At 37.0% G+C, this 14,992-nt stretch overlaps 1 protein-coding gene across 1 annotated transcript; it reads left to right on the forward strand.

Moving 5' to 3' along the window:
- The first annotated feature begins 9,396 nt into the window (after positions 1–9,396).
- ccl25a (chemokine (C-C motif) ligand 25a) lies at positions 9,397–11,301 on the forward strand. The gene is made up of 5 exons (XM_017410895.3): positions 9,397–9,471; positions 9,980–10,065; positions 10,249–10,366; positions 10,447–10,579; positions 10,671–11,301. Exons 2-5 carry the CDS (start codon positions 10,002–10,004, stop codon positions 10,686–10,688), a joined length of 333 nt encoding a protein of 110 aa, XP_017266384.1. The 5' UTR covers positions 9,397–9,471; positions 9,980–10,001; the 3' UTR covers positions 10,689–11,301.
- The last annotated feature ends 3,691 nt before the right edge of the window (positions 11,302–14,992 follow it).

Raw genomic sequence — 14,992 nt, forward strand, 5'->3', positions numbered from 1 at the left:
AGCCGAGGCGCAAACGTTTTCAGCGAGGCCCGAGAGCCCCAAAAAGGCAGGGGTCCCTCTCTTACTTAGAATTTTATTTAACAAAAAGACACTCCACAACAAAATTAAGACGCCCAAGTAAATATATATGTATCCAAATGTGTCAAAGTAACAGCAAAGTAGTCAGTTTTTGCCAAATAACTAAGGACAGGGAGATGTACAGGACACAAAACTAGTCACAAAAATGTCTTATATAATGTCCACATGACATACCAAGGCGTCCTACCGGAGACACAGTTTAATACAAACCCTGCAAAGTGAAAATACTAAAACTGATGCTTCATTTTGGGCTCTGAGTAGTTTGTGTGTCTGTTTTCATCGTTTTGTGGCTTTGTTAATCTGTTTTGTGTTAATTTGACATTTCCTTATTTGTTTGATTTTTGGTGTCTCTCTTTGTTTTTAGTCACACTTTCCACTAGCTTGGTTGTTTGGTGTCAGAAACTAGTCATTTTGGGGTTTTTTTTGTTTCTTTAAGGTCATTTGTTGTCACAGCTTGGACATTTTGTGGTAATCGTCCATTTCTTTTAGTGGAAATCTTGACTGATCGAGGACTTTTTGTATGTCTCTGTGTTTGCCTTGGTTGTTTGGGCTTTTTACATCTCATTTGCATCTCATTTTGCTACTTTTGGTGACTTAACTAAGCTATTAAGTTTTATTACAAAGCTATGGGAAATTATGCCTCATCAACAGTCACTGCACAAATGCTGTCCTAAAGAAACACAAGTGAACTTAGAGATACAGAATGTTGACAAAAACACACTCAGCAACACATACGTGACAAACCAATTTTAAAACATGGGAAATGACACAAACGTTAAACAGAAATGACAAAAATGGCAAGAAAGGGATGCGCACCAACCACAGGATGACCAAAGTTACAAACCAAAGTGCAAACACCCTGTCTTTTACAAAAAAAAACAACAAATAAAGAAATAAAAATGAGAATTATGAGGCATAAAGCAACCAGATGTTGATGCAAAGTGGTAATAAAGAGCACCAAATGGGTGCATAGAGGCACAAAACATCTTTAATGTGGTACAAACAAGCAGAAAGGGACCACACAATGACCCTAAAAAAGTGCAATGACAAAAAACAACACAAGATTTTGAGAATATGTCTATATAAAATTTAAAAAAAAAGAAAGAGAAACAAAGCACAACCACAACTGATGCAGTGATGCAAAACATTTACAACATACAGGACCTGTAAAACAACCAGAAGTTGTAAATTGCATTCTTGTTTTAAGGGACCTTTTAAATAGCTCTGATTATGTGTGTTGTCCTTTCTAATTTCTGTTTCTAAGCTACACAAAAAAATAAGAAAAACAAAATAACTAAGGTTGTCGCTGTGCTTGCATTTGAAGTTTTAATTAAATACATGCAGCTTCAAGAAACGGGACAGGTTAAAGTCTGTTAGTTAACTTTTCACTGGAGCAGCTTCTGTTTTTGTGGGAGGAGACCAATGACCAGAGATTGTGAATAATTGATTTACTGACCCACTTTGACACTTGTTTGCTTTTTTTTTTTCCCAGCAGCTCTTCGTCTTTAGTAGTATTCTGCAAACAATGTGTAAAAAAAGGAAACAAACAATGTAATAAATGTGAAAAAAACAATAAAGTAAACCAACAAATGACATCTCTTTTCACATGTTTGTCAGGATTGTCCAGAATGAGTTTTATTACACATATACAATTAAAGAGGGCCTCCAAGCATGTCTATCCTCAAAGAACATCCTGAACACAAATTTATGTTTTAAAACCAGGACTGATAATAAGTCCAGTCTTCCTCACTCTCTGGTACCTTTGGTGGAAGTAAAGTTTGCTGTGATTTAAAAACAAGCCCACAATGAGTTTTGATTGAATCACAAAGCTGGAAAAACAAAAGCTTCTAGATTCAGGGACTATTATAAAAGGTAAACACAAATCAAGGATTCTGACCCCTTCCAGTGTCTTTTGGAAACATTTAAACAGTTTCTTATTTTTGCAGCTTTGTGTTTGCCCATATGGACAGACACTGTTTGGGATGCAATGTCGATTTTCTGCCACCAGAGGGCAAACTGTCTCTATTCAGGAGCTGAAGAAGGCATATTAAAAAGAGAACCCTCAAATTCTGCATCACACTGTAGGAAACAACATTTGAGGGGTTTAAAAACATTATTAATGCTCTTTCACATAACACAACACAACATAACATAACATAACATAACATAACATAACATAACACAACATAACATAACATAACATAACATAACATAACATAACATAACATAACATAACATAACATAACATAACATAACATAACATAACATAACATAACATAACATTGAAATGTTGCACAATGTGTTGCATTTAAAGTATGTGTTGGGGACGATGCTCAGAAACTATCATGCCAAATTACAGCTCGATATCTGTAAAATTGGCTGAGTTATAGCACTTTTTGTGTTTTCTAAGGTCAGTTAGCTGCATCTTAAATTGGGTTAAGCCCAAAAGTTAATCAGCTGTAGATGTACAGCCTATGATTACTTTCTGAAAGTTTTATTAAAAGCCATCCTGTGGTTTATGAGATATTTTGCTAACTAACAAACAAACACAGACACACACAAAAACTTTATGACTCCACCTTCCAAAACAAAGATGACATCTGTCAACTTGGGCTCATAAAATTAAACCATTGACTAAGACTGGAAGTGCTCTTTATCATCCCTCGTCATGTTTTCAAAGAAATAAAAGTGAGAAGCAACGGCTCCAACTCATACAAGGTATTAAATGTTAATATTAGAAAATCGATACCGCAGAAGAAACATAAAAATGAAAGCCCACTGGACGAACAAACCTGCTTTTTGGCCTCTCACTTCAGATACGGTTAAGAAATGCTGAAAACATAACAGCTTGTACCAAACCGACGTTTGAGAAAGAACCAAGCTTCACAGATCGCCTCAGGTGAAGCTCAAACAGGCCACTGCATGTAGTTCTTGCTGTTTTTTGCTGAGATAGGACTCATTTATCAAGAAAGCTTGGCTTGTTCATTGGGATAAAAACAGTTTCACTTTTTCTTGTTTGTGCAGCCAATTTCTCCCGTGTATCAGAGTAAACACGTGTTGGACCCTCAACTCTCACCTACATTTGATTATAAAATCTCTCAGAGACATAAAAACACTTAAAGCGAATAATATTTGTGAGGTAAATGACGTGTGGTTTGAAGGAATTCCAAAGCTTCCACTTCCTTACATAACTAGCGTCTTCATTTCAAATTATTGTAACTAACACCTAAAGATTATGCCAATGGGAATTTCACTGGAAACACAAGAATAGTTATAAAGTTATGTAATCGCTAAAGTAAAACTCAAAGTCATTTTATGGGTTTCATGCTAATATGTTTGATCATGTCTGCCTGAAAGAGGGTTACTGGGAGAACACAGCTTCAGGACAGCTGAATGATGGGTAATTATAAGGCAAAATGATTTATTGGGAGCTGCAAAGACAAAAGCTCAGTGAAACAGCTCTAAGCATGTTCAGTTTAACTACGTATGATACAAACGTGTGAAGTACATTTTATTGGACAGTATAAATGTTGTCAAACTAGCACTGTGGCTCAGGCCTTACATGCAAGACAAAATATTAAGTTTTGCAGTATTAAACATATTTCAATTTGGGAAATGATCACAGCTTATACTACTCATTTCTCATATGGAGTTTTGCCCTTCTTAGGATCTGAAAAAGAGGATATTTTCAGTGCAGCAACAATGCACAAGCAACCCGTTTGTTTAAAGAAATACATTCCTGTAAGAAATATTACTCAAACATCAGTTTGAAGCTACACAAAAGACTGGAGCAAATGTAGTTTTTAACCTGTATGACTGCATATCAATTAAAATCCTTCATAATTGTTGGACAGGAATAACCCTTAAAAGCGACCGTACTCCTTTTTAACAATAAAATGTTATATTTTCAGAACAAATAATAGAAAACACACAGACTTATGTTCAAATCAACCCATCAGCTAACCATATTTCCTATTTTGGGACTGTCTAAAAAACTAAATAGACTTTTGTGATTATATTTCAAGGAAATCATAAATTTATTGTCTAAAAAAGAAACCAGAAGTTAACATCATAGAAGACACTCTTAAATTGAAGTATGATGGTGTAGATTCTCGTTTTTTTCAGGACATAAAAATACTAGTTAGTTGAATCAAATGAAGCTGGACTCAGTTTTAAACATTTTAAAGTACTTTAGAATTACGAAAGATTTTTGGATAAGAACCCTAATGTTGAAAAAAAAAAAAAACAACAAAAAAGTCAAGTTGCGTTTGACTAAACTTGATACGATCTTCATAAAACTTCACACTTTTGCTTCATATTTTTCTTTCTCCCATCGTCGACATCATCTAGTAACACATTAGAGTAAAACTCACCAAATATTTAGTTTGGGACACTTCAAAGAATGACAAATTTTACTTTTTAAACATCAGAGGAGTACACGCTTTTTAACAAATATATATGAATCCTTATGACATGCAGAACAGAAGGGTTTGCAAGCATGCACATGAAGGGACAAGTAACGTTTTAACTATCAAAACCCTTTTTTAGGTTGAATTTTTTCATTAAAAGAAACAGAAAACACGATGACCTTTGTGTCTGCACAATCATCACGCTCAGAAAAAAAAAGATCATTGTTAAATGTTTCAAATTCAGCATAAAAAATCTAAAAATCACATGACATTCAGTCAAAGCAATCATCTGTTTCCCTGAACGCTTGCTTGTTCATTTTCAGGTACATTGCAGTTCACGACTGGATGGCTGCAACAGAAGCAAGTGCTCAATCTGCATCGATACTCAGTCCGCAGCACTTGAAACAGCCGTGTCCTCGGCAGTGCTGAAGCTTTTTTATTCGGTGCCAAAGTAAAGACTTGCACATTCTGATAAATGGATGTCTTCTTTCAAATGCATGTTAAATGACAGAAGAGATGAAGGGATAAAAAAACATATCATATTGTCTGGAAGGAATGCTGAAGACAACAGAATGAATCATTACACGGATCAAGTCCAAGTCCCCCTGGCAGTGGACCATCATTTCAGAGCCATTAATTCATTGGGGCTTTTTCAAATATGTAAGCTGAGAATGGAGATCATCAGTGTCAATATTGTTTTCTGAAGAAGTTAAGCTGTCTTGCCAATGAAGATTTAGTTCACTGTGACTGTGATCAGAAGTACAGAGATAGCAAGAAACACTCACAGCAAAACAGAAATTGCACAAGACTGAAGACATTTGTGAATAAATCACAAGCAAAGAAATAATATATTTAAAGAGCTTTAAAGCCTGGGTGGCATCAGGAGGAAAATAAATGTTTCTCTGACATTTTGTGCTTTTTGGAGTGCTGAACTGTATCCTGTGGGCAAAAAAAGTGAAAAATAAAAAGTGAAAAGCGAAAACTAGTGCGTTGCTTCACCGGATTTTAGCAGCCGATGATCCCACAAGCAAGAAACATAAAGAGTGAGCAGCGGTATCAGATGTCCACTCAGGCTCTGGAAGCACATCAGCGCCTGTCACACCACCTCGAACGAAACCCCCTTTGAAAATGTCCACGAGTTTACAGGAATGGCGCCACGGGGCTGACGTATTGCATGGCATCTCAGGCCATGCGTTGACCTTTCAAGACGTGTCACAGCATCACTTTCAGCTTCTTCTACAAATACTGAGAACCATTAAAGGCAACTTAAACTTCAGCATCAGATCCACACACAGTCTGTGTTGCATCACACCAAAGTTTACCTGCAGAACCTTCTCAGAACATTTAAAACAGAACACTGATTGATCCACTTTGTAAAGGGACAGTCTGGTCATTTTTGGCCTGCTGTACTGTCAAGTTGTACCTTGACATCAGTCACGGAGCACAGAGTAAGGAGAAAAGGGCAGAAAGCTCAAGGCTAGCCAAACAAAGGCCTTGTTAATTGTTTTTCATGCTTGTAAAACAATTCTTTCTCAAAAACAGCGTTTCAGTGTAAAAGAACTACATTTTCTAATTACAAACCTTTACACTTTTGCATGACACCATTTTGTTTGAATATGTGTGTGTGCTGAGTATAAACCACGTGTTGGTTCTAAGGCTGCTGAATGGATCAGCTAATGTAGCATTCTGTCACCCTGGGATGACTCTTTTGAGAAAAAATTGTTTTAGAAGCCTGAAAAAAGATGGAAAATGGGCCTTTGTTTGGTTAGCCAATTAGCCTAGCCTGGACCAAGACTTTTGCCTTTTTGTTCCATACTCTGTGCTTCGATACTGATATCACCATTGATAAGATACTAACTATTGATAACTATTTGACAGAACATCACTTCAAACATGACTAGACTCTTTCTTTAATGCTAAGTACTAAGTCAGTTCACAATGTTCCACAATAACTGGCTTTCTGCATCCATATTTTTTATTTATTTGTCTTTTCAAAGCTTCATGTGGAGGCTTACGCAGGATTTACAGCAGGATATACTCATCTCCAAGTTGTAGCAGAAAACCATTATAGGTTTTAGCAAAGTTCTGCAAAAGCCCAACAAAGATCAGATGCACATGAGCATCAGTCACTTCGTTAGTTAATACACAAACTCTCTCTTCCACCCTTCACTTTGCTTTTTTGGGTTCAATTAAATTCACTAAAACAAAGTAATCCTGAACATTTATTAGCTTGTTTATAAAACCAACTCTACATTTAATTGAAGTTTGAAAGGAAGACTGATGTAAACAGACACATGTTTGTGCCACATGTAGGTCTAAATACATGCCAAAGATGACACAGGTGGCATAAATGGGTTAACTTAAAAATTAACCCAGAGTTTATTAGCTTCTTATTTCCTATTTCTAATCACCTCTAATGGTCATAATTGTTGTGACATATTATCAGGCCATCTGAGCTGTTCTGACTACAAGCTTTATGGGCCAATAAAACTGTACTGGCTGATGGGAACTTGCACACAAGCAGAGTAAATGAATAACTACGAAACTTTCTGGTTTGTCAGAATGTCAGTTGTTTATTTGGAACATTTCCAATTGATTGTGGTGTGCCTGAGCTCTTTAAGTGAAGTCAGTGGGGGAAAAAAAGAACTAAAAAATCATTACGGAGTTTACTTAAACTAAATATTATATATAAGTACTTTTCTATAGACACCTGTTTAATTGGACCAGTAATAATATCAGGATTCCAGTGGATGTTAACCCATTTCTCGCAGTACCTGAGTGGCAGGCGGAGCCTAAATGCCATCAGCTGTCGGTGATGACAGCTGATTACCACCTAGCAGGTATTTAAAGCTGAGAAAAACAAGAACCCAGTGCTGGGATGTTGTATACCTCTTGGTAGATCAATCGAAGCCACTAAGAAGTTAATATATCCTAAGCTTGAGACTTACTTTATGTTTCCACCTGATCATGTTGGAGTCTTGCAAACCGTGATCCAAACTTGGAAGCCATCTCCATCTTGCAGAAATAACCTCTCTGGATCTTCACTGGCTCAACCTTACTCCTATGGTTCCATCCTGTCCTCCTCCAATGCTGCTCACCACACTAGAGAATCTCATTCCCCATCCAGATCTGGATTCTGAACCCTCCTCAGATCTACGAATAAAACATCCTACAGTAAGATAGAGCCTCTCAGAACATTTCAAGAAATTCCAATCAGCAAGAACTCCACTCACCCATATTCTTCCTCCGCAGCTTCCCTGATCTCCAACTGGTTCTTCCCCTGGGCAACAAACAACTTATTTTACTTACTTGTGTCTATAAATCTGTCTGCCTTCTGTACACTAAACTCTGGTCTAAAATATTAAATATAATCATGACATATAGATGTTAAACTTCAGCCTGCATGAATTACTGGAAAACATTTTGGGGGAAAAGTTCTGATTAAAGCACCCACTTTAAATGAAATAGCTCTCATCTGAAAGCAGATTTTTTTCCTCTTTGAATGTGCCACCATCCAACTTCCAATCCAGGATTGTTAATTTGAGCCCAATATCTAGTTCCTCTTTCATTAAAAAAATCATTACTATTAAACTATGTGACCATTTGTGGTCCATTCTTTGGGAAGAGTTTTAGTCAATATTTGGCATTCATCATTACACAGAAACAACATAGATGAAAATGAACGATCTTCTTTTAGGCTCAGACTTTGCATTTGTGTATCTATTTAATATCTCAGGGCTGCATTGGATACGATTGATCACAACACGCTATTACAGATGTTCAAACATATTAGGGTTAAACGGACAGCTCTGGGCTGATTGATGTGGTGAATTAGTTAGTTTATACAAATTAGCCATCCTCTCACACCAGATTTAGCCAGGAACTTTGGCTGTTCTTCATTTGGATCAATACTTTTTCACTTTATAGCTGCTTTTGTTATGAAATATATTTGTTAGACAGCACAGGATGCACTTTCATTGCTATGCAGCTGCCACTGAATTATATTCATCAAAAAAAAGCCCATGAAAAGGATCATTTAAGACAACAAGCATCTCTTAAAGCTATAAACGCCTGATTGACTTTGCAATAATTGCTCATAAACTCAGACAAAACTGAAATTAGGAGGAACATTTTGATCACAGGAATCACAGGAACTTGTTCTGTAAGAGTCAGTGACTCGAGACTGTTTTTGGATTGATTTTTCCTACATAAATACTTTGAATCAAGTTTAATTAAATTAGAACTTTGTTTTGCAAATTCAATATAGCATTAGTTTTAAGCTTAAGAAAAACACATTCTGTAATTTTATTCTAAACAGTTTTTATATCCATTACATAACTGTACAGTATCTGTAAATGTTAATGTAAATAAATGAATAAATGCTTCTGTTGAGCATATTTTGACTTTTTAACCTTTCACACACAACACAAACCTGTAGCAATGAGCAGAGAGAGAAACTATTTCATGCATTTACAAGAAGAACCATGCAGACTCCACACAGAAAGTCCTCTATTTCCAGTTATGGATTCAAATTATACATCTACAAAAACCTCAGTCCTGCAGTGCACATCCTACATTAGTGGAATATTTGGTTCTTGCACAAAATTTAGAGTTAGCTATCTCCAAGTTTTGTTTTGTTTTATTGTTTAAAATCATTTGACCCCACTCTGTGAAACCTATTAAAAAAAAGGGTGTGGACACAGACTAAGACAATTTTCTGAATTCAGTAAAACAAAAATCCTTTTATGTACATCATAAACATTGTGGGTGAAATTTAAAATTGCACAGCAATATAACGCTTAAGCCATTTTTTTAAAACAGAAAGGACAAGAGAAAGATAAGCTATGTTCAAAGGTTCTTCCACGGTAATATAATATGGCTAAACGCCAGCAGCGAGCGCTTGAGCGCCTTATAAAAGAGCGCTGCCTGTACAGGTTTGTAGACACAAGAACAGAAAGCTCATCCCATGATCAGAGAATCACAGGTGAGTAACCCAAAATTGTAAGGACAGGGCTAACTTTACTTCACTGAAAAACTATTAGTGCTTGTTGTGATGTTTATTCTGTTAAATTAGTTATTTATAATATGCAATAACTGCCATTTATGTGATGTTAAAGTGCAATATTTTAATGTGCAGTTCAGCTTTATGTCAACAATGTGAATCCTAAGTACTCAATAGCGTTTCAGAATGAGCACTCGGCTTTTCTCAATCTTTTTGCACAAGCAATAAAAACAAACTCAGAAAAATATGCTGATTTTTTTTAGCCACAGTGAATTTATTCATCATAAATGATTTTCTTTTCTTTTTTCAGTCAGTTAAGCTTGGTAAATTTGTCGTGTATGTAGTATTGTGCAGGAAACAAACAGACAATATTGCATATTTGTTCAAGGTTTCCTGTTAAGGACAGGGTGTGGGGGAAACCAAGGTGCAATATTCACAGTGATAAGCGTTATCGCAGGCATAATTTGTAAATCTTCCTGGCTTTTTCCAGAGTCGCCACCACAGACTTAACCATGCGGTTCTACACACTGTTCTTCCTGACGATCCTTTCTTGTCTCTGTTTCACACTGGGGCAAGGTAAGAATTTACAAAAATGAAAGTATAAATGTTTCTGAAAACAAAGTTACATATTGGGTATGCTTTTTGCTTTGTTTTTCCATACTCCTCCACAATAAATTTTGCTGATTGACTAGATTTACATAACTTGTGCATAACAGAATGTATCATTCTCTAAACTGAACTGGTTTTCTGCTTTTTCAGGGTCCTACGATGACTGCTGCCTGAAGTACTTGAAAAGTATGTCAAGAAATATCCAGAGGCATGCAGTCAAGTACAAATATCAAAGGACCGATGGTAGCTGCAACATCCCTGCTGTAATGTAAGTTCACATGCACAAAAATTAAAATGTTCACTTTAAAGCAGAACTCATTAACCCGCTGAAATGTTATGTTCTCGTAGCTTCATTATGAGGAGGGGGCGCAAGTACTGCACGGACCCAAATGAGAACTGGGTCAAGGAACTGATGAAGAAAATTGATCAGAAATTTCCGAAAAACAACAATGCTGGTAAAGGCGTGAGGAAACCCAGAAAGGTAAGGACTACAGATGGTCTGTTAAGCGAACTCTGACAGAGGCAGAAATCGTGGAATGATGTTTAAAAGAATGTCTTTTTCTTCATAACAGCAAACAAACAGAGGCTGAAAGTGACCGCTGTACAAAATGGATCTCCTTCATCTTCCCACTGTCTGCAATCCTATTATTGAGCAAAAAAAAGCGGTTTTATGGTGGGTTTATGGTGTCTTACTGGAAGACAATTGAGGACGCTGGCCAAGAAAATGTTGTAGCACTGCTTTTGCTTTCACTCAGCATTAAGCTAAAGGTCAGAAGCTGGCCTAAAGAAGCAGCCTTTTGTTCTCGACGGTTGGAGTCTTGAAGCTGACAGACCAACAATATATAAAATACATTTCATTGCATGGCTGCTTCAGAGACTTGTGATAGTTTTCATGCATTTAAAGACATTTAATACTAAAGCTGTTTGATTATAAAAAACGACAAGCATTAATTAATATATGTAACATTTCAGTTCATATTAGGTATTATATGTGTTCATATCTTTGTTAAGTACTTTTTATTAGTGAAATTTCAGGTTATACTTTGCTTTTTAAAATTTGTGTCATAGAACAGAAGAAGCTCTGTTTTGATTTCAAAAATTCTTTTTTCAAGTGTCTAACATTTCATAGATTTTGTATACAACTTGCATTGCAATTTATGTTTTTTATATGTTTTAAGGAAATAAAAACACTAATGAACTTGTCAAGTTCTGCTTAGTGTTGTTCATCTATTTGTTTTTTTTTATAAAAACAGATGTGTAGATAAGAGAAATACATACAAGTGTGTATAATGCTCCCTCTTTGTAAGTCACCATTGTTAGTTATATAAAGATTTTACAAGACACAAGGCTTAATTTTAGGCAAACAGCAGATATTCAACTGGTTTAACTAAAACACAACAGATTGGGGGAAGCAGTAGGTTGCACATGTTTAAGGAATAGCACTGATGCCTCACAGCAAGAAGTACCGACATGCATTTAAGGTAAATGGTGATTCTAAACGGACCCCAAGGTATAGTTCAGAGTTCTTAAAGGGGTGTTTTGTGAAGTTTTTATCTGCAATCAATATCTCACTTGGAGTAGAAATCGCTCAGAGCGTTTGGAAGATCAGGCAGAAGCTCTCTTGGGGGAATCGATTTGAAGGCTACTCAAAATCCGATTTCTGATGGGTTAAAACAACTCTAACCTCGAGAACATTCCTAGCTGTTTAAATAACGCCTATTTTATGAGCCTTCGCACCATCGTTGCAGTTATTTACATTGAGGTCTATGGTTATTTACACTGAAGACCGAGTCCGTCTGCAGTCTAGGACCAGTAATGGTCCTCGAAAAACTTACATTTTAAGTGTAACTTGGCAGGAATGTGAGGCAGTATGAAACTCAGTAAAACCGTATTCACCTAAAGTGCTATAATTTTCTTTGTTTTCACACTGCGGTACTCATCAGACACTTTCTCTGACTTCTTTTCCCTCACGTTCCGTTTTACTACACAAGTTTTCCATGAGCCATCACTGGTAATAGACCTCAGACGGATTTGGTCTTCAGCGTAATTAACTACAAACCTCTGTGTAAATAACCATCTAACATAACAGAGATAAAAGTGTAACGTTTAATAAAGGGGTTTGCATGAATTGTTATGACATATTTGAGACTGGAGACTTTAAAGATGGCAGAAATTTGCTTTGGAACTGGCACCGCTTTGACTACATTAGCTCATCTCCCCAAGAGAACATCTGCCTCGTATTTCCAACTAATTTTGCTCTGAGCCTTGCTTACACCAGATATGATACTGATTAATGACAATGACTGCACAAACATTCCTTTATCCATTCATCCTTCCATCCTCTTTACCCGCTTGTTCCTATTTAGGATCAAAGGGAGTCGGTGCCGATCTCCAGCAGTCAGTGGATAAAACGAGGGGGACACCCTGCCAGGACAGGTCCACCACAGGTCCACACAGAGACGAGACAACAAGACAGCCATTCGCACTCACACCTAATGAGCATTTTAGAGGAGCTGATTAACCGTACATACATGTTTTTACACTGTGGGGGAAAACGGACACATGCACAGAGAGAATATGCAGACTCCACGCAGAAAGGCTGCAGTCGGGAGTTCTGCTGTAAGACAACAGCGCTAACCAACGGCTCCACTGAGAAGCCCACTTAATTTAACACCAGTTTTAAAAAAAACAACAACAAAAACAAAATCATTCCATTTAGGACACAGGTGTCAAACTCCATTCCTCGGGGGCCGCTCTCCTGCATGTTTTAGATGTGTTCTTGCTTTAAAACACCTGCTTTAAATGGATGACTTGTTGCCACGCTCCTGGAGAACTTGGTGATTTGGTGAGGAGCTAATCAAACCATTTGAATCAGGTGTGTTGGAGCAGAAAAACCAAAAACCTCCAGGACAGCGGCCCCCGAGGGCTGGAGTTTGACACCACTGATTTAGGAGGTTTGTTACAGTGTTGGTCTTGTGATGACCTGGCAACCTACCATGCTTCTCACTGACTGGCACCAGCCCCCATCCCCTGTGACCCTTAACAGGGGCACCAAAAACAAAAAAAGGAGTCAAATAGTGGTAAAGTATGTGTTGAAGTGACCCACACTCCTTTACTGACAGCAGTGGCTTCGCTTGCCGCCTCTGAAACGTGATCGCCTTTTCTTCTTTCTTCACTGCAATGAAATGCAACTTTAAGTGGCACCAGCTATCAAGACTGAGTGATCAGGAGACTTTAAAGATGGACGCACAAAGAAGAAATTAAGCCCAAACACTTAGTTATTGAATTGAAAAGGTAATGTAGAAAAAAAGGCAGACACAAGACCATTTTGATGAAAAGCGTGTGCAAAAGCGATGAGTAACAGGACTATCTGATCTGTCACGGAGCTGGATTTAATGGCTGATTTCTGTTTCCCTCTCATCTCCGTGGGCATTTACAAGAACTGCTGGGGCTTGCAGTTGATAAAATCTCACTGTCTGTTTGACTTCGCTGCCTTTGGAGATTGATGACTTCCACACAGGTGCCTCTGCGAGCGTTTTGTTTTGCAAATAGCAACACGAAGATAGACACAGTCTGTCTCAATAGGAAAATTGTTAGCCCGTACAGGCCTGTGCTGCAACGTGATAAATATGTGATCAGTGTTGATTAAAGAAAAGGCATGAACACCTTTAAGCTCCTGTCAGATCTTCTCTGCTAACACACACATAAGAAACAGGTAAGGGGGGGAGGCATTGTTAAAACTAATTTAATGTAGTGCAATCAAGCTTTAAAAGTCCTCGATATACAGCTGAAGAGTCTGTTTGAATATGTGGCCAACTTAGCTTAGAGGCACTGGTGATTGATCGCCTGATGAATACAAGGTAATTATCGAGACATTAGCTGCATATGGAGGATTGGTGGACATCCAATAGCCTATTGCATTGAGTATGAGTAACCAAAATGCCACCCTCAGAGGTCAACATTGTGTTGGGACTTGACAAAGCCTATGTGCTCTATTTCTTGTTTATATCAAAACAATACTTACAAAAACTTTGCTTCAACATGCTGGGGCAGATAATATAGGCGACTGGCTTCACGAGAAGAAACTCGAGCCTTTTTCTATGAAGGGGGGGGGGAATCCATGAAAGGAAAGTGTGAAAACGAGAGCATAAAATCTCAGTTTACTCTAAAACAAACGTGGTTATTTAAGATGTTTGAAAACATAAACACAAGAGGTGCGAAAAACGATGTAATGAATATTTACAGCAGGCTTAAAACATAAATAATGAGGTCAAAGCTCGTACTTTGACACATTTATCATCTAAAATTCTTTGTTAGTTTGTGGCCAAATATCACCAATGACAGAGCTATGAATCATGATTCATGAGCAAAAACGAAAATGAATAAAAAAGATGAAAGCAGCTGTAAAACTTTTCACACTTCAGTGTTATTTGAAAATGACACTTAATTCCCTTGATTTATAGTCTGTCAAAACACTTTCACTCTGAACTCCGAAAACAGCACATCTGATGCGCTCTGCTAATATTTGACAGAATTATGTGCTGGATTTAAAAAAAAAAAAAGATTTTTTTAAGATGGTCTATAATTTGTGAAGATAATTCACGTAAATGTCAGCTTCAGGAAGTCTTTTGAGAATAACATATAAACATAAACATATTGCCTGGATATTGGCATTCATAAATTTCAAGCCCATAATTTACAGCATCCCTAAACAAAAGCAAATCAATCTTTTTTTATATCGAAAATATAATGGCCATAACTCTTCAAAATTAGAGTTAAAAAACAGACTTCACACCCTCCAAGGTTTGTTTGTTAACAATAGTTGTAATTTCATAAGCATCTTTGATGGAAATGCTATATTTGCTAATTAAAAAATGCTGCTCAAACGTAAAAG

This window comes from Kryptolebias marmoratus, linkage group LG20 (genome assembly GCF_001649575.2).
Source record: "Kryptolebias marmoratus isolate JLee-2015 linkage group LG20, ASM164957v2, whole genome shotgun sequence".
NCBI classification, from domain to species: Eukaryota; Metazoa; Chordata; class Actinopteri; order Cyprinodontiformes; family Rivulidae; genus Kryptolebias; species Kryptolebias marmoratus.